This window comes from Ochotona princeps, chromosome 7 (genome assembly GCF_030435755.1).
Source record: "Ochotona princeps isolate mOchPri1 chromosome 7, mOchPri1.hap1, whole genome shotgun sequence".
Taxonomy (NCBI): Eukaryota; Metazoa; Chordata; class Mammalia; order Lagomorpha; family Ochotonidae; genus Ochotona; species Ochotona princeps.
In genome coordinates this window covers 66,915,631-66,942,042 of record NC_080838.1, presented here as the reverse complement: position 1 = coordinate 66,942,042, position 26,412 = coordinate 66,915,631, and the positions used below count along the sequence as shown (strand labels likewise).

Sequence of the window (26,412 nt, the reverse complement as noted above, 5' to 3'; positions counted from 1 at the left end):
CCACTGACAGGTGGGGTCTATACCTTCCCCCTCAAATGTCAGCTGGATTTGCTTCATCAGTAGAAGATGGTAGCAAATGGCCATGCCCAAAAACTGTTGAAGCGGGATGACAAATGCTTTGTGACTTCTCCCTGGGCCTCTTGGAAAGCCTGGCTTTGGAAGCCCCAAGCCAACGCTAAGATCAACTCCCTTGAGGCCACCACCCCAGAGTGTGAGAGAGAGCCCCAAGGAACAGTCAGAGTCTGTGGGGGAGAGATGCCTTCCCAATCCCAGCTCCTCCCAACAACACACACAGCCACTGGAGTCATGGGCCCCAACATGAAGAGTTCCCTGCTGAGGCCTTGCCAAAATGAAGTATTGCTGTGGTTTCCAGCCACTGAGCTTTGCTGTTCTGGGTGACTCCATGACAGGTAACTGGAGCGGGTGCTGGGGGTAGACAAGGGTGAGGACATAGACAGTGACCATGCTGCCCATTCCTAGCTCCACTCAGCCTCAGCCCATTGAGCAAAAGCCCCAGGGAGCTAGTCCTGTGTGGCACTGGAACCTGGTGTGTTCCAGAATGATCCAAGCTCTCTGGGCAGCCCCCATCCCCCAGGTGCCCCACAGCAGCCTGCCATGTTAATGCCTGTTACGTCACCAGCTCTGTTTTAGACTCTAGTTGTCAGCCTTGGCTCTGTGCCCCAGTGTGCGTCAGTGAACATGCTGGTTCACTGACCCTTGCTTGCACAGCCTGGGCCTAGGTTGGGGTCCTGCTGCAGTCTGGGGTGCCATTTCCTTCCCCCAGCTAGAAAGCATGGGAAGCTTGGCTGCCTGAAGGTGTGGCCCTTTCAGACGGTTCTTGTTTGGATGGAAATCCTACCCCCAGCCCTGACACTAAAAGCTGCTGGCTCGAGGCTGCTGCAGTTCTCTGCCCCCTGCAGCCCTGCGCTACTAATCCCATAGTTCACTGGCATGACTGCTTGCCCCTGCACCAGTAGTGGAGTAATAGGCCTTGGGCATGGAGAGACGGAGCCGGACTGCATGATGATCGGGTCAGAGTGAGGCCGTTTCCCAGCTGGGAAGCACTTGCAGCTCAGCGGCCCTTAACACACCTTCGTTTCCCCTTGAGGTCAGCCATTTGGTGGGCAGCTTCCCCTTTAAGAATCAGGTCAACCCAAACAAAACCTCTTTCTTGGTTCCTCATAGCACTGGTGACCAGACAAGCTTTTTTTTTTTTTTTTAAGATTTATTTACTTTAATTGTAAAGTTAGATATACAGAGAGAGGAGAGACAGAGAGAAAAATCCTCTATCCATTGATTCACTCCCCAAGTGGCCACAATGGCTAGAGCTATGCCATTCTGAAGCCAGGAGCCTGGAGACTCTTCCAGGTCTCCCACACAGGTACATAGTCCCAAGGTTTTGGGCCATCTTCAACTACTTTCCCAGGTCACAGGCAGGGAGCTGGATGGGAAGCAGGGTAGCTAGGATAGCTGGAATTAGAACTGGCACCAATATGGGATCCCAGTGCATGCAAGGCAAGAACTTTAGCTGCTAGGCTACTGTGCCGGGCCCAAGACTAGCTTTAAAAAAAAATGGACTGCACACTAAGGATAAAAAGGATCTGATTATAGAAAATGAACGTGTCTTTTTGAAATATGCATGTGCTCAAAATAGCAGTCTATGGTCCCACCGTGATTTCTGTGTTATTGAGGCTAGCACAGGACCTGTTGTCTTCTGTTCAGTTATATCTCCTTTATTTTAGGAAAGCTTCTGTAAGGGAATCCAAAGCCACAAAACTCTGCTTTTACTTTTTTGTTCTTTTGTTGTTGTTGTTGTTGTTGTTGTCTTTATTGACAAGGGAGATTTACAGAGAAGGAGAGACAGAGATCTTTTGTTCACTGGTTCACTCCCCAAGTGGCCACAGCCAGAACTGAGTTGATCCAAAGCTAGGAGCCAGGGTTTTCTACATGGGTACAGGGTCCCAAAGCTATTGGCCATCTTCTACTACTTTCCCAGGCTACAAGCAGGGAGCTGGATGGAAAGTGGAGCAGCTGGGACACAAACTGGTGCATGCAAGATGAGTATTTAGCCACGGAGCCATAGCGCTGGGCCCAAAACTCTGTTCTCAGCATCTCCGTGCCTGTTGGAAATCATTCTTTCCTTCCAATCATGGATGTGCCACCCCTCCCCTTACACACATACACACACAAACACACAACTTTCATGTTTTTTTTAATGTTCATTTCTTTTTATTGGAAAGACAGATAAACAGAGAGGAGGAGAAACAGAGGAAGCTCTTCCATCCGTTGGTTCATTCCCCAAGCAGCCACAACTGCTGGAGCTGAGCCAACCTGAACTCAGGAGCCAGGAGCTTCTTCTAAGTCTCCCACACAGGTACAGGGTCCCAAGGCTTTGGGCCATCCTCAACTGCTTTCCCAGGCCACAAGCAGGGAGCTGGATAGGAAGCGAGGCTGCGGGGATCAGAACTGACACCCATATGGGATCCAGGAGCATAAGAGGCAAGGACTTCAACTGCTAGGCTACTGCGCTGGGCACTCATGGTTAATTTAATTACCATAGAATTAGCTGATCCTACAGATAAGACTCCACCCTCTGTGTAGAGGGAGTGGCCGTGCCGGGCATTGTACGGGCTAATGACCTTTACCACCAGCTGGAGAGTCAGAGACATGGGAAGGGTTACTGCACCTGTGTGTGGAAGCAGATGCCCTGACAGGGAGGTTTCCTGGTTCATTCTCTCTCTGAAAAATGTGAGTGCTTTATCTAAGAGGAGCAAGTCTGCCATGGAAGGAATGATTGTCGGTGCCTGTTCACCTGTTAAGATGACAAGGTCAATCCTAAGCCTAACCCTGGTGAAGATGCCTTATAAGCAGTCCATGTCCCACGAGGCTGGCCTTAGGTCACCACCTGGCCCCAACTCCTGACTCCAGCTTCCTGCTGCTGCAGACCCTGAGAGGCAGTGTTGATGGCTCAGGAGACTGAGTTCCTACCACCAGACATGGGAGCCTTGGATTCAATTCCTCACTCGCAGCTTTGGCAGGGCATGAGCCAGAAGAGGCAAACTCTGTCTCTAACTTGCTCACTGTCTTTAAAAAAATTATTAAAAAAAATATATAGTTGGGCCCAACGCCATAGCCTAGCAGCTAAAGTCCTAACCTTGAATGTGCCAGGATCCCATATGGGTGCCGGTTCTAATCCTGGCAGCCCTACTTCCAATCCAGCTCCCTGCTTGAGGCCTGCGAAAGCAGTCGAGGATGGTCCAAAGCCTTGGGACCCAGCACCCACGTGGGAGACCCCGAAGAGCTCCTGGCTCCTGGCTTTGGATCGGCACAGCACCGGCCGGCGTGATCACTTGGGGAGTGAATCATCGGACTGTCTCTCCTCCTCTCTGTGTATCTGACTTTCCAATAAATATAAATAAATCTTTTTAAAAATGTCATAGTCATTCAGGACTCAGGAAGAAAAAGAATTTCATTTTTCATCATGTGAGCCAGGGCAAGCACAAAGGAACAGAAGGGTTCTTTGGGTCTATTTTAAATTTTGAACATTGACCTCAACAAGTGAATCATCGCACCTGTAGTCACTGTGCACTCTTCTGTGTTTTAAGAGACACTGAGAGAGATAGGGACAGCCAATCAGACAAACACAGAGTGACCCAGTTAAGAGGGAAGGACAGTACCTCCATCTTCTAGTTCATTCCCCCAAAGGGCCACAACAGCTAGGGTCAGGCCAGGCTCAAGCTCAGAGCCTGGAACCCCAGCTGGGTCTGCCACGTTGGCTGTAGGGGCCCAAGCACCTGGGCCATCATCCGCTGCCTTCCCGGGCACATTGCAGGGAGCTGAATCAGAAGCTGAGCAGCTGGGACAGGAGCTGGTGCGCAGGGAATACCTGTGCCTGTGCATTTTCTGTAACCTAAGAAGCAGGGTTGCGCAAGCTGGGACCTAGGAGCTTCTGTCTTTCCTCTTGTCTGGGCTGGCTCTGGGACTGCAGTCACATGCTCACCCAACAAAGCAGAAAAGCTACAGGTCTTAATGCAAGCCATCCTCTTTGGAAACGCTGTGTTCTAACCCAATATGGTTTGGCGTTCTCACTGGTAACCTCCAAGTGACTGAGCCAAGCAGGTATAGTATGGTTGGCCTGAGAAAGCCTCTGGTGGACAAAATTATCTCCTGTAACTACATCTACAATGAATTTGGGATAATTTGCATGTTAGTGCCTGGCAACCTGGCCCTTATCTGGACTCACTTGGCCCAAAATCTAACTTGGAGGAGAGTTGATAGAAACAACAACAAAAACAGGCTGGATACTGTTAGAAGAGATCAAAATGCTGTATAATCTGGAATTGGTGTTACCCGTGCAGGGTCTGAGCGGGAAATATCCCAACAGCTGTAGGCCCCTAGGAGCACAGGGCAATGGCTTCTCCTTGCCCTGGGGTTATGTTGTTTACCCCCCCCTCCTCTCCAGCTGCTTACCCCACCCTATTTTGGGGGGGGATGAGCCTGCTTCCTACTTCATTTCTTCCCTGCTATGCCCACCACTCTCTTCCCCTCACCCCTTGCTACTTCAACACTGTGTCCAAGAGGCAAGGCATTAAAACCACTTGGAGCTTGTTAACAATAGAGAGGCTTAGCCCCTGCCGGATCCAACTGCACCAAAATTTACAGTTGAACAGGAACAGCCTATGACCCACAGGCATAGTAATATATGGGAAACTGTGCAGGCCAGCCCTCATCCCTCCCCACTGCGTCACAGTCCTACACTCATAGCCCTCTTTCAGTGGGCTCACATTTTTCCTCTGTACCTGACAGCTGGCTCCCAAATGCTCCCAGGGCACTTGAACTTCAAAAAAACATGACCTCGGCCTCCTGCATACAAGTTCAGGGTCCCAGGCCTGCATTCCATTCTTGTTGTCTCTAGACATGATTCATAGGTCCTGGAACATTCAGGCTTGATCTTTGGGCAATAGGCCCTGCCCCTGTGGGTGGGAGACTCAGTCATGTTCCGTCTTCCCACAGTCTGTGATGTCAGGGAAATGTAGCTACAACAAAGCCACCTGTCGACTCAGGAAACCTCACCACCAAGGGGGAAGAGAAACAAGTCTGTGATCAAGTTCTAAAAAGAAAAGACAGACAAACCCTGAACCACATTTTCTGAATGTGCTGCCTATCTCTGAAAATCTGCTAAACAGACTGCAGGAACAGAGGTGTTTTCTGTCTGCAGACAGACTCAAGCCATTGCAAACATTCTCTCCAAGCAGAAGACTCCAGGGCACTGCGTGCGCGCGTGTGTGTGGTGTAAAGTTCATCCTAAATTTCTTGGTAATTGGGCTGGCTATCGGTGTTAGGTAACTGCCTTTGTCCCACAGGAAATTGGAAGTTCTTAGGGAAAGAATTTGGTTTGTAATTTGGAGGTATGCACCTGCCAAGGTATCTTGTTTACTAGGGAGGGAGAGCTGTCTGTCCTACTAGACAGCTGCTACTGCGGTTCCAGCTCTCAGGGCCTAGGGAGAGCCATTCCTGGGTTACAAAAGGAATGAGAGGCGTTTTAAAGATGGACAGATACCTTAAGAGGGTTCTGAAAGGATTTATAACTAAGAGTAAGCCCTCTAAGTCAAGGCAGAGAGGGAGAATGAGCAGCTGCCATTGCTATTGTTTCTGGACTTGCCCTTAACCTTGCGCTTAACCTTGCCGTTGACCATCCCTTTGCCTCATCTCTGGCCATCACCTTTTGGTTTGCCCAGCCTGCCACCCCGCAGCACGTCACAGAGCCGTGTGTTCCAAGCTAGCATTCTGCCCCCTGCATGCATTAAGCAGTGTTGGAGGCATGAATGAAATCCAAGGCAAGGCCCAGGAGGTGAACTTGGGAGAAAGTCCGAAACAGACACAGCAGGTCACGCACGGCAGGGAAGCCGGGCTGGGAATCCGCCTGCCCCTGCCTGCCTCTGCCTGCCTACTTGGCTTTGACAACATTCAGCTGTAAATCATGTCCTTTTTCAAAAAAGCAGGCATAGCTGCCAGTAGATAATGAGTTAACTAATCTAAATAAGACTTAGAAGATGGGTGCAACTACAACGCCAACTACAGAAATTCTCTGAACAAAGCTGAGGTCCTTGCCAACAAGTCAAGTGTATTTAGAAATAAACCATCCTATTTGTAATAAAGGAATGGCAGCGATAACAAAAATATATAATTACAGGTGAGGGATGGTCCCTAATGCAAGTAAATTCAGAGTGCAGTGGGGGAGGGGAGAACAAACTAATCTTCATTAAAAATAATAAAATAAAAAATAAAATAGTAATCGTAGGCAGTAACAGAAGAACAACTAATGGTCTTATTATTATCAGCATTGGATCCCTTTTTCTTGACTTTTCCCAAATGTATCTATTTTTTTTTTTAAAGATATACTTATTTTATTGGAAAGGCAGATTTACAGAGAGAAGGAGAGACAGATAGACCTTCCTTCTGCTGGTTTACTCTCCAAATGGCTGCAACAGCCTGAACTGAGCCAATCCAGGGTCCCAAGGCTTTGGGCCATCCTCTGCTGCTTTCCCAGGCCATTAGCAGGGAGCTGGATGGGAAGTAGTGCATCAAAGACACAAATGGGCACCCATCTGGGATCCCAGTGTGTTCAAGATAAGGATTTAGCCATTGAGCCATTGCGCCAGCTCCCAAATTTATCTTAACTAAGAGATTTGTTAAAATTCCCACAAAGGACATTGTAAAACCAATTCCCTTAACAGGGCATTTGTCATGGTGATTAAGGTAAGACCTGGGAGGCCCACATCTTGTATCACAATGCTCGAGTTTGAGACCCACTTCCAGTCTCAGCTTCCAGCTAATACATGACTTAAGAGACAGCGGACAATGACTCAAGTCCTGAGTCGCTGACGCCCACATGGGCAACACGGTTTGAATTCCTGCCTCCAGGCGTTGGCCTGGCCTAGTTTTTGGCCATAACGGGCATTTGGGAAGTGAAACCAGTGGACGGGAGCTCTGTTCTCAAATAAGTAAGTTAGTAATTTTAATAAAAGAGAAGAAACAGTCATACATGCAGGAGCAATTGTAGGAAAAATATCCTACCAGAAGGGGCCCAGTGCAATGGGCTAGTGGCTAAATACTCACCTTGCAAATACCTGGATCCCATGTGGGCACTGGTTCATGTCCTGGCTGCCCCACTTCTCATCTGGCTCCCTAGTTGTGGCCTAGAAGGGCAGTGGAGGATGGCACAAGGCCTTGGGACCCTGCACCTGCATGGGAACCTGGAAAAAACTCCTGGCTCCTGGCTTTGGATTGGCTCAGCTCCGTCTGTTGCGGCCGCTTCGGGCGTGAGCCAGCAGATGGAAAATCTCTCTTCCTCTGTAAAATCTGCCTGTTCAATAAAAATAATCTAAACAAAATTCCAAAAGAGTGCTTTTGTGTAAACCCTGTGAGAGCAAGGTTTACAATAGGTAGGTCGTTGTTCATGGTAGCTGCTCCAAAAATGTTGATTGCCAGTTTCATTCATTGATCTGACTGATCCAAATGAAGAACGAGGATGTCTGACTGCCCTATGACCTATCCTTACTTCCCAGCTTCTCTAGCATCTGCCTCCTTCCCCTGTGCAGAGCAATTCTGACAGACGTGAGAGAATGGATGGATGGGATGTGAGTGGACGGCCTTGACCTGTGGAGTGCACTCTGACCTGCTGAAGTTGGGATGCGGGGTGGGGAGGGGTCCTGCTCTTGGTGGATAGGTTTGTGATGGGAAGATAGGGCACACCAGTTAGTTAAGAAGTTCACTCCACTCAGGGAACTGCCAACGAAGAACTGGGCTGGGGGCAGGCACTCCGTAGAGAAAAGTGAACAAGAGAGCCTTCAGGAACCGTGAAGACAGGGCTCATCTGCTATAGGCAGGGAGGTCCTTGTCTGGCTGCGCCATTTGTGCTTGAATCCTAGCCCCATTACCTGGTAGCTGTGTGTCCTTAGGCAAATTGCTTATCCTCTGTGTCTTGGTTTCTTCATCTTCACGATGGGAAAAAATAGTTTTCACCGTGGAGAGCTGTTGAAGGATGAAAAGAGATGAGGGATACAAAGCACCGTGGAAGTTCTCAGGTAGTGTTAGTGTTATCCTGGAGTATTCAGAACAGAACAGTGCCGTGATTGCCATTTCACGATCTGCTAAAAGCCTGATGGTGTTATGGAAGGCAGCCGTGGGAGGTGACGGAGTCAGGATGGTGAGGTCTTCATGACCAAGATGAGGGTCCCATTATGAGAAGCCCCAGACCCCTCACCTCCACCATGTGTGAAAGTCCAGCTAGATGGTCCACCTGTGAACTGGAGAGTGGTCCTCAGCAGACACTGGATCTGCTGACAGCTTAATCTTGAACTTCCCAGAGCAATCAATTTCCGATTTTTAAAATAGGCACACTTGATCTTTCTTCCTTCCTTTCTTTATCTTTTTCTTTTTGTTAAAGATTAAGTAATTAACTGAGAAGGCAGAGTTGCAGAAAGAGATAACCACAGTGGTCAGAGCTGAGTCCTACCAAACAGGAAGCTTGCAGCTTCATCCTGTTTTCCCACATGGAGGATGGAGGACCAAGCACTTGGGTTACTCTTCACTGCATTTTCTAGGCCAGTAGCAGGGAGCAGGATCAGAAGTGGAGCACCTGGGACATGAACCAGCACCCACATGGTGATGTGCTTTACCAACTTTGCCACAATGCCAACCCCTGGAAATATTTATAAATATAACTCACAGCTATCTCTCCTTGCTGAGATTGATGTGGGGGTGAGAAGAGGGTAGGAGAAGCCTGTACTATAGTTCAGGGCCAGAGGGAGGCAATTTCTGTATTTTACTTCCTTTACAGCAACCTCAGAGGCAGGATTATTATTCTATTCTTCATTTTCTTTTTTTTTTTCCTTTCAAATAAATGTGTGTGTGTTTGTTTTTAATGATTACATGGTTGATCAGGCCGGGAAGGATCGAGGTTTAGGGAAAATTGGGTGAACACATTGCTTCCCAAATTTGCTATTTCTTCTTATTGTTCCTGGGAGAAGGGGAGAGACAAAGGGGGAAGCCACTTATGATGTTCCAGTACCCAGGGATGAGGAACAGCCACCTCATATCAACCTAGAGTCTCAATGTGTACATATTCCGAGGGTTCTGTCCAAGTGGCTTGGATAGTTCTGAAATGCTGGCGATTTCTGATCCAAGGATGATGTCACCCTCCCAATGTTCATTGGCTCCATTCACTGAGATTTTTTGTTGTCATTATTTGTTTGGGGTAGTTGTCCAGTTAGTTCTGTTCTTCTGTTACAGTACAAATGTGTTGCCATATTCTCCTTTTACAATAGGGCCTGTGTCCACTGATCCACCTTTTTCATTAAGTAGGGCATGTTCTTACAAGCAACTCCTAGTACCTGGACTATGTGTCCCAAGCCTCGCCAGATCCCCCACCCCTGGGGTTCATGAAACCAACACCCACCTAGAAGGCAGGCCCCAGGATCTGGGCCAGTCGACACCCATACCCCACCAGTTCCCCTGTCCCCTGGGCTCAGGAACCCATCACTCATCAGGCAGGTGGGCTCCATGACCTGAGCCAAGCTACCCAAGCCTGGTCAGATCCCCTGTCCCTGGGACTCACATACCCACCCCTGCTGGGCCCAGGCTGGCATGACTCACCTCACCGCAAAGTCTACAGTCTTGCTGCACAGCCTGGCCTAGTCTAGTCTGCTCCCTGTTCCAGCTCCTGTTGGTGGGTGTTGCAGCCTATCCCAGCCCACCCGTGTAGGTCAAAAAACCTAACTTCCAGGATGGTCCGGGTGGAGTTTCCCTCCCCTCAAGGATCCAGTTATATATACCTGTACCCAGTTTGAAAAGCCTGCATTTTCTTAAAAGTAAGGAAATATCAGAGAGATTAACTAACTTGCTTGGGATCATGTCAACCTACGTAACCAGCAGAGAGGTTCTCTAAAGATGAATAAATTTACTCAACTGGCTTTTCCATGGGAATATGCCAGCCATGAGAAATTATGTATATATTCAAGATGGAGGCAAAATAAAGTTGAAATTTAAAAAAAAAAGGTTTCATTTATTTGAAAAGCAAAATTAGAGAGGAAATGAGAAAGGTCTTCCACTCCCACTTTTAATCCCCGAATAGCCACAAGGGCCAGGGCTTGGCTAGAACAAAGCCAGGAGACAGGAGCTTTTCTGGACCTCCCACTGGCATGCAGGGGCCCAAGCACTTGGGTCATCTTCCAGGTAGGCAGATAGGTAGAGTTCTCCCATTCACTAGTTTAGTCTCCAGTGCTGACAATAGCCACTGTGGGTCCAGGCTAAAATGAGAGCCCAGGAACTTATTTGAATTTTCTTTTTTTTTTTTTTTTAAGATTTTATTATTGGAAAGCCGGATATACAGAGAGGAGGAGAGACAGAGAAGAAGATCTTCCATCCGAGGATTCACTCCCCAAGTGAGCCGCAACGGGCCGGTGCGCGCCGATCCGAAGCTGGGAACCAGGAACCTCTTCCGGGTCTCCCACGTGGGTGCAGGGTCCCACAGCTTTGGGCCGTCCTCGACTGCTTTCCCAGGCCACAAGCAGGGAGCTGGATGGGAAGTGGAGCTGCCAGGATTAGAACCGGTGCCCATATGGGATCCCGGCGCTTTCAAGGCGAGGACTTTAGCTGCTAGGCCACGCCGCCAGCCCCTTATTTGAATTTTCATGTGAGTTGCAGGGACTCAACTACTTGAACAATTGCTGCTGCCTTCCAGGGTGCACATGAACAGAAAGCCAGAATCAATAGAGGCAGGACTGAAACCCAGCCACACTGATATGGGATGCTCCTGTCCCGAGTGGTGTTTCCACAGCTGTGCCAAACACCAGCCCCTGTTGTCTTCACGGATGAAGACAGTAAAGCACAGCGAGGTTAGCTCACTTTCTCCAGGTGAACACCTGCTGGGTGGTAGAGGCAGGAGTCCCAGCCAGGCAATTCTGTGCCACTGCCATGCTTTTCCCACTCTTCCTTGTATAAGTGCTGACAGCCAAACAGTGGGATAACCACTTTAAAATCTGTACGTATCTGAGGTGGCTTGGGGTAGATTAAAGAGTGGCTTAATTAGTTGCCCCAAAGCAACGGAATCCTGTTAGGCCTGCTGCTCAGGTCTAAGTCACTTGATAATTATCACAAGATTTTAAAGGGAAGTAATGGAAACAGACTTTAACTGATTCATCTAGGTTCATTCACTTCTTAGTAATCACAATGTCTTTGGTCTTTGACCAAGTCTGGAACTTTTTCATATTATAGTTATGTCGTGTAGTGAGAGTATCAAAGGCAGTGTGTGAAAAACATAAGTTAGAAATTGCAGCAGCTTGGTTGAGTGCACATTCATGAAAAGTTGGTTACAGATGGTAAGAAAACATTGAGGGTCTGAAGGACTCAGGGCTAAATTTAGTCCGTCAAGATGTCTGCGCTGTCCTGGTCCATAGATTGGCAGTATATCAGAGGGTAATGGCCACTTCTTCTACTGGCAACTCCAGGGGTTGGAATCCATGACCAATTTGGTATGTGTCCTCCAAGTCCATAGAAATTAAACATAAAGTCTGGGCTCGGCAGCGTGGCCTAGTGGCTAAGGTCCTCGCCTTGATCCCATATGGCCGCTGGTTCTAATCCCGGCAGCTCCACTTCCTCTCTGTCTCTCCTCCGCTCAGTATATCTGACTTTGTAATAAAAATGGAATAAATCTTTAAAAAAAAAAAAAAAAAAAAAAGAAATTAAACATAAAGTCATCATAGAGCTGCTTGCAGGTTCAGAAAGGTCTGAATGCCTGCGTCCTCCACCCAAGTCATGTGCTATAATCCAAAGGCAATGGGATTAGGAGGCAGGGCCTTTGGGAAGTGCTAAGGTCATAGAGGAGGAGCCCTTATGAACACAATTAGCATCGTTATAGAGACCTAAGAGAGACCTCTTGTTTTTCCACCACAGAAACACACAACACAAAGTGCCCATATGGCTAGAAGACAGGGACCAATCAGAGGAGAAATCTACCTTGATCTTGGACTTCCAAGTCTTCTGAACAGTGAGAGATTTGTGTTGTTTATAAGACCTCCAGTTTATGGTATTTTGTCTAATATCCCGAACACATTATGACGCATGGTAAAAACTGGAAATGGTGGCACTTCCTTGCTTTTCCGATGCCTTAAATTCAATGGTCAAGTCAACCATCTCAAATATGTTTGGTGATTAAAAGGATTCATCATAAATTATGTTGGCAAATACTATGGAAAGTATGGAAAAGGTGCTGTTGCCTGTTCCCTTGCCCAGTACCCACTGAACCTGAACTTTACCCCAATTTATTGAATTTATATTTGGCACTGGACCCATCTGAACCAGATCCCTCAGGGATTCTATGCACTGATTGGCAAGGTCTGGGTGGCTGTCCATGCTTCTGGAATAGAATTGGTGTGGCTGGTTTCTACTCACCAGACTCAATTCTTAGAGCTATATCCAACCCTTCTCTCAAAATGAGCAACTGTTACTTTACAGGGGAAAGAATAATATCAAATCACCAAAGAAGCATTTCTAGTGTTCACTAAAAATGCTAAATGTTTGATATTTAATGGATGGCAGACTAAGGAGAGAGCTATATTTGAGACAAAAGTGGAGTATATTCCTTCTAACTAGGGAAGAGTTGGAACTCCAAAGACAGCAGTGGAGATTCATAATCAAAGACCTTGTTGTCAACATAAACAGAATTAACAAGACAATTACTTGGAAAGAATGAGGACAAAGTGGAGTAATATGACTAGAGAGAAGAAAGGGTAGTAAGTAATGCAAAATACATGAAAGACCGGACTGCAGGGCTTTGAATGCCAGCCTGAGGAGTTTGGATTTATTCTATGTATCAGGGAAGCCATGGAAAGTTCTAAAGAAGCCATGTAAATATTGGGTCTCTGTCTCTTAAGACTCTAAATATTCTTTGTATCAGAGCTGACCCAAGTTGGCCTGAGTGTCTCCAGATGATCTTGGGTGAGGCCAGTATCTCCAAGATTGATTCAGTCTCCAGGGACTAGGGAAGACTAGGTCCTCTCACTGAAATACTCACTGTTGAGTATTTCACATTCCACTTTTACTGTGTCAGGGTAATTTCCTTCTATCTCTGGTTTGTTGAATTTTTTTTTTTTTTTTTTGTCACGGAAAGGTGGTGAGTTTTGTGCAATGTGTCTGTTTCAGTTGAGATGATCATGTGACTTTTGCCCCTTCCTCCTATTGTTGTATTTATTGCATTACACTGCTCATACCAGGCTCTTGTAATCCTTTTTATTTCTGTGGAATTGGTACTTGCTATGATTTGAACATACTTTGACACCTGAGCTCACAAAAATGTTTCAATCCCAAGGTCAAGGTTAATGGAACTAAGAGGGTAAAAATGTAACCAGAGTATGATGTTTGGTAGGTGGACCGAGTGAGCGGTCCTTACATTATTGGGACCATGCCCTCAGAAGACAGACAGCACATGCAAGAGGGTTGACTTAACACTGTGAGATGGGCTGACTTCTCTACTTCCTGGCTGGTCGTGTAATCCTCCCTCCACACATGCTCAGCGCCCCTCCATGGCCATCTTGCTGAGAGATGAAACCAACAAAGCCAACCAAGCTCGGAAACAAATCTCTGACCTGTAAGTTAAACACATCCTTTGTCTTCAAGTTATTTTTTTTCAAATATTTTGTTGTTGTGATGAAGATCTAATACAACAATCATTTCTTTTTGTTCCTATCTGACGTTACTAGTATGAGTACTCTTTTTAAATCTATTGTCCACCCAACAAAAGTTTTGTCAATTGTGTTGACCTTTTTGAAGGACCTACTTATACTCTTTAAAAATTTTAATCTATCTCTCTTCTATTTCATCTATCTCTTCTTTAATCTTTACTATTTTCTTCCTTAGCTAGTTTTAACTTTGGTTTATATATATGTATCAATATGTATATTAATATATATTTCTTAATATACATATATTTAGTTTCTTAAATTGTAAAGTTAAACTGTTGAGATCTTTCTTGTTTTTAAATGTAACAAAGATCTTTCTTATTTTTAAATGTAAAATCTTACTGTAAGAGGTAAGTCTGAGCAGCGGCATGGATGTCTGTGTCCCATAGTCATGCGGCTGTGGCTGGGGCTACCCCTGCCAGCCCAGGTTTCCTGCTGGGGATCCTAGTTCCCCATCTACCGCTGCTAGGCGGGGGTAGGGTTTTGGGCTTGTGGGAGGCCACAGCACCAACCAGTGCTGGGCTCCGGGGTCTTGAGGGTATGGAATTACTGCCTAGGGACATCCACTGATAAGGCCACTGTACATGTAGGTGAGGAATGAATACTGTGGGACACCCAATGACAGGGCCACTGTACTTGCAGGTAAGTGAGGGGACTGAGACCTGGTGGTTTGGAGGGGAGAGACCTGAAGATCTTTTTGGGTCAGACTGATGCACCAGCCCACATGGAAATCCTGGGCTTGTTAGCATGGAACACAGCTAACCACCAAACACCAGCGCATATGCAAGCTATGGCTGGGGACTTGTCTGGCAAGGCTAAATCCCAATATCTAACAGTGAGTGTTGGATCAGGGGATGGGTCATATTAGAATGGGCCATGACACCAACCAGCATGCAAGACAACCAGGTCCAGGGATAGATTCTGTGGGGGATTTGTGTGCCCAACTCTATGGAACTATAAGTCCTACTGGTTAGCTTAAGAGTTGGGATGGTGATGGGCTGATAAAGGCGAGACCATGGAACTCAGTGATGCTCACAGGTGCTGGAGCTGGGAACAAGTGGGGCAGGTCAAGGCTGCAGCACCTGCATCAGCACCCCAAAAACAGGATGTGGGGCTGGTTGGATTGCACCAGCTCGTACAAATGCCCGGATGGATGGGGCAAACCATGTTGGGAAAGAGCCAAGCACCTGCTGGCATCTGCGAGATCTGGGTCTGGGAGTGGGTCTAAGTGAGGGAACCTGAGAAATTCCTCTAGTGGGTCATAACTCCCACTGATGAGCATGTTGTTCAGGCCTAGTTGTTGGGCATACTGGGTAAGGTAGCTCCATCCATTGGTAAGTGTGTGAGTTGGCTTTGGAGGGGGCAACACTGGGCAGAGCCAAGCAAACCACGCCCACTGGCAAGTGCAAAAACCAGGATGGAATGCAGGTCATGCCAGGGTAGGTTGCCACACGTACTGGTTTGCAAGAGCCAGGGATAAGAGCAGACTGAGCAAGGCTAGATTCCAGCACCAGTCTGCGAGAGTTGGGATGGGGGGCTGGCTGGACTAGGCCAGGCTGCAGCATCCAAAGGCAAAGGCTAAGTCAGGAGAGGGGCTATGCTGAACCGGGTCAGAGTAACTACTGGCATGTGCAAGATCTGTGGCTGGGATCAGGCCTGGTTGGGGGGGCTAAAGGGACACCCTGGCTGAATTGTGGATCCTACTAGTGAGTGTGGAAGCCAGAGTGGGGGATATGGTTTGGTCTGGATATAGATGCAGTCTCCCTAGGCATGGGTGTGAACTGGGTCTGGGGCATGCAAGGCTGGGCTAGACTCCAGCATCCACTGGAGCTCATGAGAACCAGGGTAGGTGTAGGATGGGTTGGGCTATGTGTCTGCCCCTGCTAAGCCATGTGTGAGCTGTGTCTGGGTATGGACAGGCTTGGCTGGGGTAAGAACCAGAATGGGTGAGAGCTGGTCAGGACAGGCCACTATTCCTGTTAAGACAAGAGGTAGACTAAGTGGGGCTGTCCCATAGACCCACCGGTGTTCATTAGATCTGGCATTGGGAGGTATTCTCATAGAAGAGCTTGGCAACTCCTTTGTTGGGACACAGTCCCTGCAGGTGAATGCAAGAACCAAGAAAGAGAAGCCCAGACCAGTTCAGGTAATGGTACCCCTTGGCTTACCTTTGGCTCAGGTTGGGGACAAACCAAGCAGGGCCAGTTCATATCACCTGCTGGCAAATCTGAGAGCCAGAATGGTGTGTGGGTCATGCCAGGTCAGGCTGCGATACCAGCCAGTTCACACTAGGGCCAGGGCTAGAGGCTGGCTGCACTAGCTAGGCTGTAGTACTAACCAATGTGAGCTGGAACGGGGGGTGGGCCATGCCAGGCAAGGCTACAGCACCCACAGGCAAATGCTGAGGTGAAACAGGTCATACCAGACTGGGCTGCAGCACCCAACCAGCACATGTGAGACCCCACAGGACAGTGAGTGAACTTGATAGAGGGGGCTGCAGGGAGATCCCCTGCTGGGACACTAATCCCATTGGTGAGTGTGAGAGCTGGGATGGGGGCAGACCAGTCCAGGAAGGGCTACAACACCTGTAGGCCTGCATGTGAGCTAATTGGGGTCAACCCAGGCTGGCGGACTGTACCTACTGGTACCTGCACAAGCCAGAGTAGGTGTGGGTTGGTTGGGCTCTGTCGCAGCAGCAGCCGGCAGATGCTGGCACTAGGGCCAATTCTGTCAAGTTAATCTGCAGCACCACCTGGGGAGTGCAAGATTCAGGAGTGGGAGTGCGCCCAGTAGAAAAACAGTGGGCACCTCCTTCTTGGATTGCCACTCTGGCTAGCAAGCATGAGAACCAGGACTGGGACAGACATGGCTAGACAGAGTAGCCTGCTGATAGGTGTGTCGGCTGGATAGTAGGGCTGATTGGATTTTTAACTAGGCTTCAATGGCTATTAACACGTATGAGAGCTGAATAGGATGTAGGACAGACTGGACTGGTCTGCTGTACATGCTGGCAAGCTTGGGAACCAAGGCAGGGGGTGGGCCTGGTGGGAGTTATGCGGGTTGCTCCGACAAGGTTACAGCTTTCACTGGTTTGTGTGAGGGCTGAGTGTGCGGTGGGCAGGATCAGGCTGGACTGCAACACCCATTTTTGTTTGCATAGAAGACAGGGCTGGAGAACTGACCCAACAATTGCAATTAAGAGTGTGCGCATAAGCCGATTTGGGTTATGGACTGTGCCAGACCCTGTATTGGCATGCACACATAAGAATCAGATCTGGGATCACCGCAGACAAAGTTTCTTTGGGAATCCCCCCAACTGAATTGCTGGACTCAGGACTCCAACCATGGTGGAAATTACTGATTCCATGGTCTGACTGTAGAATGCATGTGTCAGAGCTGAACCTCCTCAGTGGCTTAGGTGGAGCAGTGGACAACATATCCAGGTGCACATGGAGAATATGGCAGCACATTGGAGCCTGCAGAAGACACCTGGTACCATAACAGAGGACAGAATAAATTGATCAACTATTATCTAGGCAAGCAGAGTCTGTAAGATGGACTATGTCAGCCAGGGAGTCTGGAGAGATATCATCGTGCTTGGAGTGGCAAGATTGGCAGCAATACAGAACTGTTGAGCTATCAATGCCACTTGAGCAGGACCCTAGGAGCATGCCCCACATCGGGGACCCTGGGATGGTTGGGAGTTTGGGTCTGGCTTCTCCCCTTATCTCTCCCCCCTCCCCCAGATACAGGAAGGAAAAAAAGAGAATATCAAAGCAATGGTCTCATCCACTTTCCTAAAGTCTTTGCCCCTTCATACCCTAATCAAGTATGTAAAAAGTACCAAAGATAAAATGTATACAATAAAAAAAAGAAAAAGAAGAATTTACTGTAAGTTTTAGCATTGCTTTTGCTGTGTCCCGTAAGCTTTGGTTTTCGTGTCTTTATTCCAATTTGTCTCCAGTTATTTTCTCATTTCTCTTGTGTTTTGTTGTTGTTGTTGTTGTTTTTATTCCAGGTTTAAGACATGTCTTTTTTATTTTCCACAGATTTGTGAATTTTCCAGTTTTCTTTCTTTTATTGTTTCCTAACTTGACACTTTTATGATCAGAGGTGCTTCATGTCTTTTGCATCATAAAGACTTAATTTGTGGCTTAATATATGATCTACCCTGGAAATTGTCTCCTGTACACTTAAAAACACGTATATTCTATTGTTGGGTACAGTGTTCTGTGCGTATCTTTTAGACCTGGTTGGCTAATTGTTGAAGTCTTCTGTTTACTTAATATACGTTCTTCTTGATTGTCTTGTCCATTATGGAAAGGAAGTGATGAAATCTCCACTCACTGCTGTAGAACTCTGAGCTTTTGCTTTATATATTTTGATGATTTGTCAGTAGATTATAAATGTTTATAAGCATTATATGTCTTCGTGCATTGAACATTATGCTGACATTTCATGTTTTTTGTGTCTTCTAAATTTTTTGACTTGGTTCATTTTGTTTCATATTGTGTACCACTGCTCTCTTGGTTATTTATTTGCATGGAATATCCTTTTCCATTGTTCACTTTCAATTTGCTTGCATTTTTTATTTAAAGTGAGTCTCTTGACAATTGCATACAGTTGGATCTTTTTTTGTATCAATTCTGTCAATCTCTGTCTTGATTGGAGAATTTAGTTCCTTTATCCCATTTGTATTTTTTTTTTAAGATTTGCTTATTTTTATTGGAAAGGTAGATATGCAGATAGAAGAAGAGCAGAGAGGAAGTTCTTCTGTCTGATGATTCATTCCCCTAGTGACTGCAATGGCTGGAGCTGCGCCGGTCTGAAGCCAGGAGCCAGGAGTGTCTTCTGGTTTCCCTTGTGGATATAGGGTCCCAAGGCTTTGAGCCATCCTCAACTGCTTTCCTGGGCCACAAGCAGGGAGATAGATGAGAAGTCGGATCCAGGATTAGTACCGGCCCCCATATGGGATCCTGGCGCATGCAAGGTGAGGACTTCAGTCGCTAGGCTACAGCACCGGGCCCCAAACCCATATTTCTTATGTGGCTTTTTTAACTCAATGGGATTGCTTCATTTTAAATTGCATCACTCCCTTTAGCATTTCTAGCAGAACAGGTCTAGTGGTAATGGAGTACCTCAGATTTTGTTTATCTGGAAATGTCTTTATTTCAGTCTAATATTTGCAAGATAAACTTGCTAGATTTAGAAGTCTTAATTCAGTTTAAACTTTTGCCATTTTGGGAGCCTTTGGCTTCAAACTTTCTGATGAGAAATCTGACAATCTTAGTGAGTATTCATTACAGATGGTGAAGCTGATTTACTGTTTTTAAAGTTCTCTTTGTGTTTGTCTCTTGACAGCTTGCTTGTGGGTCTCTGAGTTCATCCTATTTGGAATTCATTGAGAGTCTTTAATGATATCTCTTGTAGAATTTAAGAAGTATCAGACCTTATTTATTTGAATAACATTTCTGCTGCTTTCTCCTTCAAGAACCTCCTCAACGTGTATGTTTGTCTAATTAATGAAATCCATAGGTCTTTCAGCCTCTGTTCTGTTCTCAGGCTATTTCTGTCTCCAGGCCAGGTCATTCCCATTGTGTTATCTTGAAGTTTGCCAATTTTTTCTTCTGCCTTCTTAGTTCCAGACCATTTCTGAACATGTATTTTTTTTATTCTTTTCAGTGTTTTCATTTCCTTATTGATACTTCTATTTCGTTCCTACACTATTTTTCTTCTTTTTAAAAAAGATTTATTTATTTATTGAAAAAGTTACAGAGAGAAGAAGAGAGAGAGAGATCTTCTATGTACTGGTTCACTGCCCAAATGGCCACAATGGACAGGGCTAGTGCAGACTGAAGCCAAGAACCTCCATGGGGTCTCCCACATCAGTGGCAGGGACCCAAACACTTGGGCCATCTTCTGCAATTCTGCCGGGCACAAAAGCAGAGTGCTGGATCAAAAATGAAACAGCCAGACCTTGAATTGGCACCCATATAAGCTGCTCCTATGTGAATAACAGAGTAAGAAACAGAACAAAGCTGTAAAACCAGAGGATACTTCTTAGCTAATAGGCTTTGAATGATATGTACCTAATGTTTGTGTCATCATCTAATATGGTAGTCACTAGCACCATATGGATAAAGTGCATTTGAAATGTGACTGCCCCCAGGCCACACCTGTAGCACACCACTACGCTTGTCTTAGAGCGGCAGGCTAGGGTTCTGATGGGTTCTAGATGGTGACACCCATGTGCACCACTGCACCAGGCCAGGGGCCTGAAGCTGGGCCCTATTTACAACCTTTGGCATTGCCAAGAAACTCTCAGATGTGACAGGATCTCAGGGACCAGAGACCAGGCTGTGTGTCTTGGCATTGGAGCACACGGTTCATGTTGTGCCACCTCCCATTCTGACTTCTGTGCAAGGGAGAGGATCATGCCCAGGTGCACATGGAGGATGGATCAGCCTGCTCTGTGAACCAGTCAAGGACTCCGGATGCTGCTTCAAAAAATAAAAAAAGGCCAGTGGCTCCTCAAAAGCAGTGATGACAATACAGGGGAAACAGCCATTGACGCTGACTGGAATTTCTTCAGACTCATTAGATGAGATAGGAAGAGATTCCTGAACCTACATGCAGGGCATATGCCCCTAATCAGAAGTAAGTAGCTATAGAAGATGTGATGAAGCTACAATCCTTCAACAACTCTAAAGAATAAGGAAATTGGGGGCCCAGTGGCGTGGCCTAGTGGCTAAAGTCCTCTCCTTGAACACCCCGGATCCCATATGGGTACCGGTTCTAATCCCGGCAGCTCCACTTCCCATCCAGCTCCCTGTTTGTGGCCTAGGAAAGCAGTCGAGGACGGCCCAAAGCTGTGGGACCCTGCACCCGCGTGGGAGACCCGGAAGAGGTTCCTGGTTCCCAGCATAGGATCGGCATGCACCGGCCCATTGCGGCTCACTTGGGGAGTGAAACATCGGATGGAAGATCTTCCTCTCTGTCTCTCCTCCTCTCTGTATATCCGGCTTTCCAATAATAATAAAATCTTTAAAAAAAATTCATTAGAATCTGAATATTTAAAAAAAAAAAGAATAAGGAAATTGGGACCAGCAGAGTAGCCTAGTGGACAAAGTCCTCACCTTGCATGCACCGGGATCCCATATGGGCGCAGGTTCTAATCCCAGCAGTCCTGCTTCCTATCCAGCTCCCTGCTTGTGGCCTAGGAAAGCAGTCGAGGATGGCCAAAAGCCTTGGAACCCTTCACTCACTTGGGAGACCTGGAAGAAGCTCCAGGCTCCTGGCTTCGTAATATATATGGTGTGTCTATTTTATTTAAAAAAGAAGTCACTGAGGGGTTAAACTGTAAGTGACTTGCCCAGCCTTATTAAAAAGCAGGCTGTGACTTAAGCTGCAGGAGGTCTTAGCTACTGCATTACATTGACTTTCTGGATCAGTTTATGAGTCAACACTTTTCTGCATGAATAAAGTGTGAATTTCTGGGTGATGATGGGATTACTCCAGTCACTGTTTTCATGAGCTTGGATAATTGTCTTAATCTCCTGGTGTTATTAGACATGAGCCTAGTAAGCCAATGATAGATCATTATTTTATTTGAATCACTTCTTTGGCATCACAACCTGTGCAAACAAAGATTCAGTTAAACTTACATATTTCTTGAGCATCACTATGTACAGTTGCCAAGATCTTCAAGCATTATCAAGTATGTTCCTTCCTGAGACAAACTTAATTATGTTTGTAGTAACACCAGAATTGATGAACAAGTACATTTTAAGTCTCTATTTGTTCAATGAAAATGGCAACCTTCACAAAGCTTAATGAATGACCATTGATATGATTTTAAATTAATATTCATTATACAAGGAACCCTAGACACAATTATTTCTCAAGTATTTTTTGAAGGACTCTTATAACCTCTTACACACTCTTCCAGAAGTTGAATTATTTTGGACTAAGAAGATTATACTGACTTTAGAAATAAAATCCAAGAGAGTAAAATCCAGTGCCTTGGTTAAATATTTCTTCCTATTATTTCTATTTAGGGAGGAGTTAGGAGGATTAAAAGGCAGTTAGGAAAGGCTCCTGGGGGAATAAGAAAACCAGTATGTGTGTATGTGTGTGTGTTTATTTTTATTGGAAAGGCAGATCAGATTTACAGAGAGAAGGAGAAACAGAAATACCTTCCATCCACTGGTTTACTCCCCAGATGACTGCAGTGGCTAGAGCTGAGCTGATCTGAATGCAGAAGTCATGATCTCCTTCTAGGTCTCTCATACAGGTGGAGGATCCCAAGGCTTTGGGCCATCTATTACTGCTTTCTCAGGTCACAGACAGGGAGCTGGATGGGAAGTGAAGCAGCTGGGACACGAACCAATGTTCACATGAGATCCTGGCACTTGCAAGATGAGGATTTAGCCATTGAGCCATCACGCTGGGCCTTTAAGGAATCGGGCGTTTGTAGGGAGCCTGTCATCCACTGATTAAACAAAGACATTGCCTCAAGAAAATGAAAAGATTGTGTCTATTTTCATTTTTTATATTTAGCAGCTTATAGTATTCAAGCGTGATTTTTACTGAACTTTGCAAATTTTAGTACCATATAACTATTTTAAGGTGAATAGCAGCTGGTTGTATACAAACTGAAATTGAAATGTCAATGAAGTAGTCACAGGATGTGGTTAAGAACTTGCATTTTCTAACATATTTCTCAATACCATGTCAATTAACTTCATGATGTTGTAAATTGTTGTTTAAGTTGTGTCGTGGCTTTTCATTGGAGGGGATGATATTCTGCCAGCTCTACTTTCAGACCAGGGATGGTCTCCCAATGAAACTGTTGAATTTATCTGGACAATAAAATGCTGGATTCTGCATGGTCCATGCCCTCAATGAAGGAATCATGACTGGATATGAACTGTACTACTGTAACAATATGGAGGAATTCAATATGGGGGGAGGGCTTTTTGGAGGGGTTGGGGGAATCTCAGAGCCTATGAAACTGTGTCATAAAACGAAATTAAAAAAAGAAAGAAAGAAAAAGAAAAGATTGATAGCTATGGACTACAATGGGACCATACCCGTAGGCAACCACGTGAGAAACTAGGTTCTGACTTGATCATATCAGAACATATCACAAACCAGCATGTCTCGTACTGAGCAGCTGGTCATGGAGGCCTAACTTGCCTTCAATAGTCAGCTCGACAGTGATTCTCAACTCTCCGTTCTGATCCTTCACATCAGAATCCTCACTCAGCACAAAATCATGAGGCTGGAATCCTCTTCAAGCTCGGTCACGTGAGATTGCCCCGGGACTCTGACAACACTCTTGCTTTATCTGGTACCTGTGGCCCGTGCTGGCTCCTTGATTCCGTTCCCTCTGTTTCCTCTGCTTCCTTCGCGAACCTGTCACGGGGAGCACAAAGCCTGCTGGGCTTTAGCCCAAGTGCTAGCGTGGGCGACGATGAACCCTCCTTTGCCACAGGTTACAACCCGAGCCTTCTGCCTTTCCCCAGGCAGGCCCGCCGCGCTGCGGGGCTCGGGCTGTGCGGGGCTCGAGCTGTGCGGGGCGGGCGCCTGGGCTGCCCAGGGACTGGACGAGGCCAGTCCGGGCCGCGCCCTGCCGACCGGTCTCCCAGCGACGGGAGCGGTGGGCCAAGGCGGCACAAACACCGGGAGCCGGTGACTCCGCGGCGGAGCGCAGGCGGCGGGGGGGCCATGAGCTGCAGGTCCGGGTAAGCGCCCTGGGCCTGGTCTGGGGCGCAACACCGGGGCCGCGCGGGGGCGTCCGGATCTCGCGCTTTGCTGGAGCTGGAAGCAGAGTGTTGTCCGGGTGGGGAGATGACCAGGAATGGCTACGGGGAGCCCAGCGAGCGTCCCGTAATCACTGATCCTCTTTGCTCCTAGCATCCCGGGGGTACAGATAGGAAGGTCCCAGTTCCACAGGTGAGCGGCCGGCCAAGTCCTCCGCCAGGTACCCTGGGTCCACCCGCCGTCAGACACCTGCGGCACCCACTGGCTGGGGGAGGACAGCAGATACCAATGCCCCCCCTGTCGTTCAGAAGTTTAACAACCCTCCCAGCCAGCGGGGATCCAGCTGGCTGGGAGGCAGTGGTTCCTGTTGGTGTGAATTCTACAGTCCAGAATCCGGAATTGAGTTGAAGTTAGTGGCTGCTTCTGGGCGCACTTTAATATGGGGAGAGTGAGAAGCATCCATTATGGGGTTGCCGTGAGGACGAATGGGGATAGCATGGAGGCACTTGGCACTATCAGTAGTAGACACTGTACATGTTGGCGATTATGAATTCATTGAGACTCTTACCCTCACGTACAACTTGAAATAACAGTAGATGGGGAAGGAATTGCAAACTTAGTCCAGAGGTCCTGCTTAAGGTTCCGTCAGTTGTCTCCCACGGCCCCTCTCACATCACTACATTTCATGACCAAACTGAGAGATTGGGCACAGTGTGTGCAGAGCCTTTCCAGTGTAGACCTTCCTTGGGTTTCCTTAGTTCTTGCTGTACGTGAGTGTGTGTGTGTATAGAATGTTGGGATACGTATAGGTCAAGATACAAAACTATTCCTCCTTCTCCAGCCCTTAACTGTAACTCATCTATTCTGTTTCTCTTGTTTTGTTCTTTAGAGCGTGCGAACTAGCATGGCACGATGGCTGACATTTTGAGACTGATGGTTTTTCACTCATCCTGAGGCACCGCAATCCATCCATGTTGTGTGTGCCAGGTGTTTGGTTTGTTTGTATTACTGAGTGCTGTTGCATGGCAGGGGTGGTCCAGTGTTTCACAGCCTTTACCCATCACCTACAAGGTTGCTGGGAACGTTTGTGCACAGGTCTTTGTGAGAAACCTAAGTTTTCCATCCTTTAGGACACAAGCGCCGGTACTACACTCTTAAGAAGGAAGGCTTTCTCCACCATGTGCGAGTGCCTGTGCAGTAGACATTCAGAAAGATGTTTTCAGCTTCCTTTTTTGGATCGAACAAGATTTTTGCTGAACGTCAGGAAACGTGGGAGGTAGGCAGATTAGCAGAGGTCTCCCTTACGACTGGCTGTCTTGATTCCCCCTTGGAACACTGGTTCCACGTGAGGAAGGGGGGCTAGCTGTTGTGTGCGGTGGTTGCCAGCTCAATGTTCCACAAGATGTGCACTTGCTTCTGTCACGTTTCCCCATTCTGGGCTGTTTTGACTGTGCTTAGTGAAAGCTACGTAGGGGCCAACTGTGGCATTGCAGGTTGAACCTCCCCCACACACACATGCACATTGCAATCTGGTGGCCTCTCCTGTGGACTCCTGTTTAAGTCCCAGCTTCTCCTCTTTTGATCAAGCTCCCTGCTAATATGCCTGAGAAAGCAGCAGAAGATGGTCCAAGTCCTTGGGCCCCTGCCACCCATGTGGGAGACCTGGATGCAGCTCCTTCAGCCTGGCTCATACTCAGCTATTGCAGCCATTTGAGGACAAAGCTAGCAGACAGAAGAGCTCTGCCTCTGTAACTCAGTGTTGAAAAGAGATAAAATAAATATTAAAAAAAAGAAAACCTGTGAGATATAAGATTTAACTTTCTGAAGTACTTGGTGTTCGTGTTGCAAATGAGCAAAAGACCAACTCTGTGATGATACTGCTGAGTCATACGGGCAGTTACTTACTCATAGGTCATGCCAAATGGGTCAGCTGTCTCAAGATTAGATTTCGACACCTTTCTGTCATTTAGCTGTGCATGAGTGAGAATAGTTTTTAGTTGACATGTTGTTTCACTTCTGTTTTCATAATCTAGCTGAGCTAGCCTTTATAACACACACATACACACACACACACACACACACACAGAGCAAGTAATAAATGTCTAGGTCCCACTAGAGATCAAGCTTCCAAATGTTTTTGTCTCTGGGTGCAAAAAAGATTAAATTTGATGCAACAAGCCTTGAGGAAGCAGCAGTTTCAGGGAAAGACCCCAGTGTTCTTAAATGATCTGCCTCTGTCACAGTGGTGAATTCTGTTTGCATGAGGATTCATGGATAAGTACCTAAAATATAGTGTTTGGCAAATAAGAGAGAATAATTGCCTTGATGTAAATTAGGAACATATGCACACAAAATGACTTTTCAGTGATTTCATGGCCACCTTCAAATTGTTGCAGGGTACAGGAGAGACACAGGTATAGGATGTTAGGCAACTCCGGCTACACTCCAGCAGCCACTGCACCCTCACAGCCCCAGCTGGATTTTTAAGCTCTCATCCTCCAATCACCTTGAGAGTGAAGCAGCACAAAGTTTCTGGTGAAGTACAAAACATTAAATAAATTGTGTGGCAGAGGGTAGGAAAGGAGCTGCTGGAGCCCAAAGTTTCCCTGTTGTTAATTACCCTAGGTAGCACAGTAAGAGGTCGGAGTGGCTGGGTGAGCAGAGCCTCAGGAGCCGGATTCCTGCTGTCCATATTGTCAATTAACCCGGCAAATGGACGTTATCTATCAACCGGTTGCACCCTATAACATAAAGGCAACATTTCCTATTCATCACAAGGATGTTTTGCCTGTGCAAGGAAGGACAGTGAGAGTGGGCTGGGGCATAAATTAGAATAAAGAAAATTGGGAAATGTGAAAACTTTATCCCCTTCCTTGCCAATTCTCTCTTTTTTTTCAGTAGATTAGAT

At 46.8% G+C, this 26,412-nt stretch overlaps 1 protein-coding gene across 1 annotated transcript in view; it reads left to right on the top strand.

Annotated features, from left to right (window-relative positions):
* The first annotated feature begins 8,044 nt into the window (after positions 1-8,044).
* FAM47E (family with sequence similarity 47 member E) overlaps positions 8,045-26,412 on the top strand; it is a 39,041-nt gene continuing 20,673 nt past the window's right edge. Inside the window, exons 1-3 of the mRNA XM_058666646.1 lie at positions 8,045-8,209; positions 11,460-11,534; positions 22,995-23,485. Coding sequence (XP_058522629.1) covers positions 8,045-8,209; positions 11,460-11,534; positions 22,995-23,485 — 731 coding nt within the window. The remainder of the gene's footprint in view (positions 8,210-11,459; positions 11,535-22,994; positions 23,486-26,412) is intronic.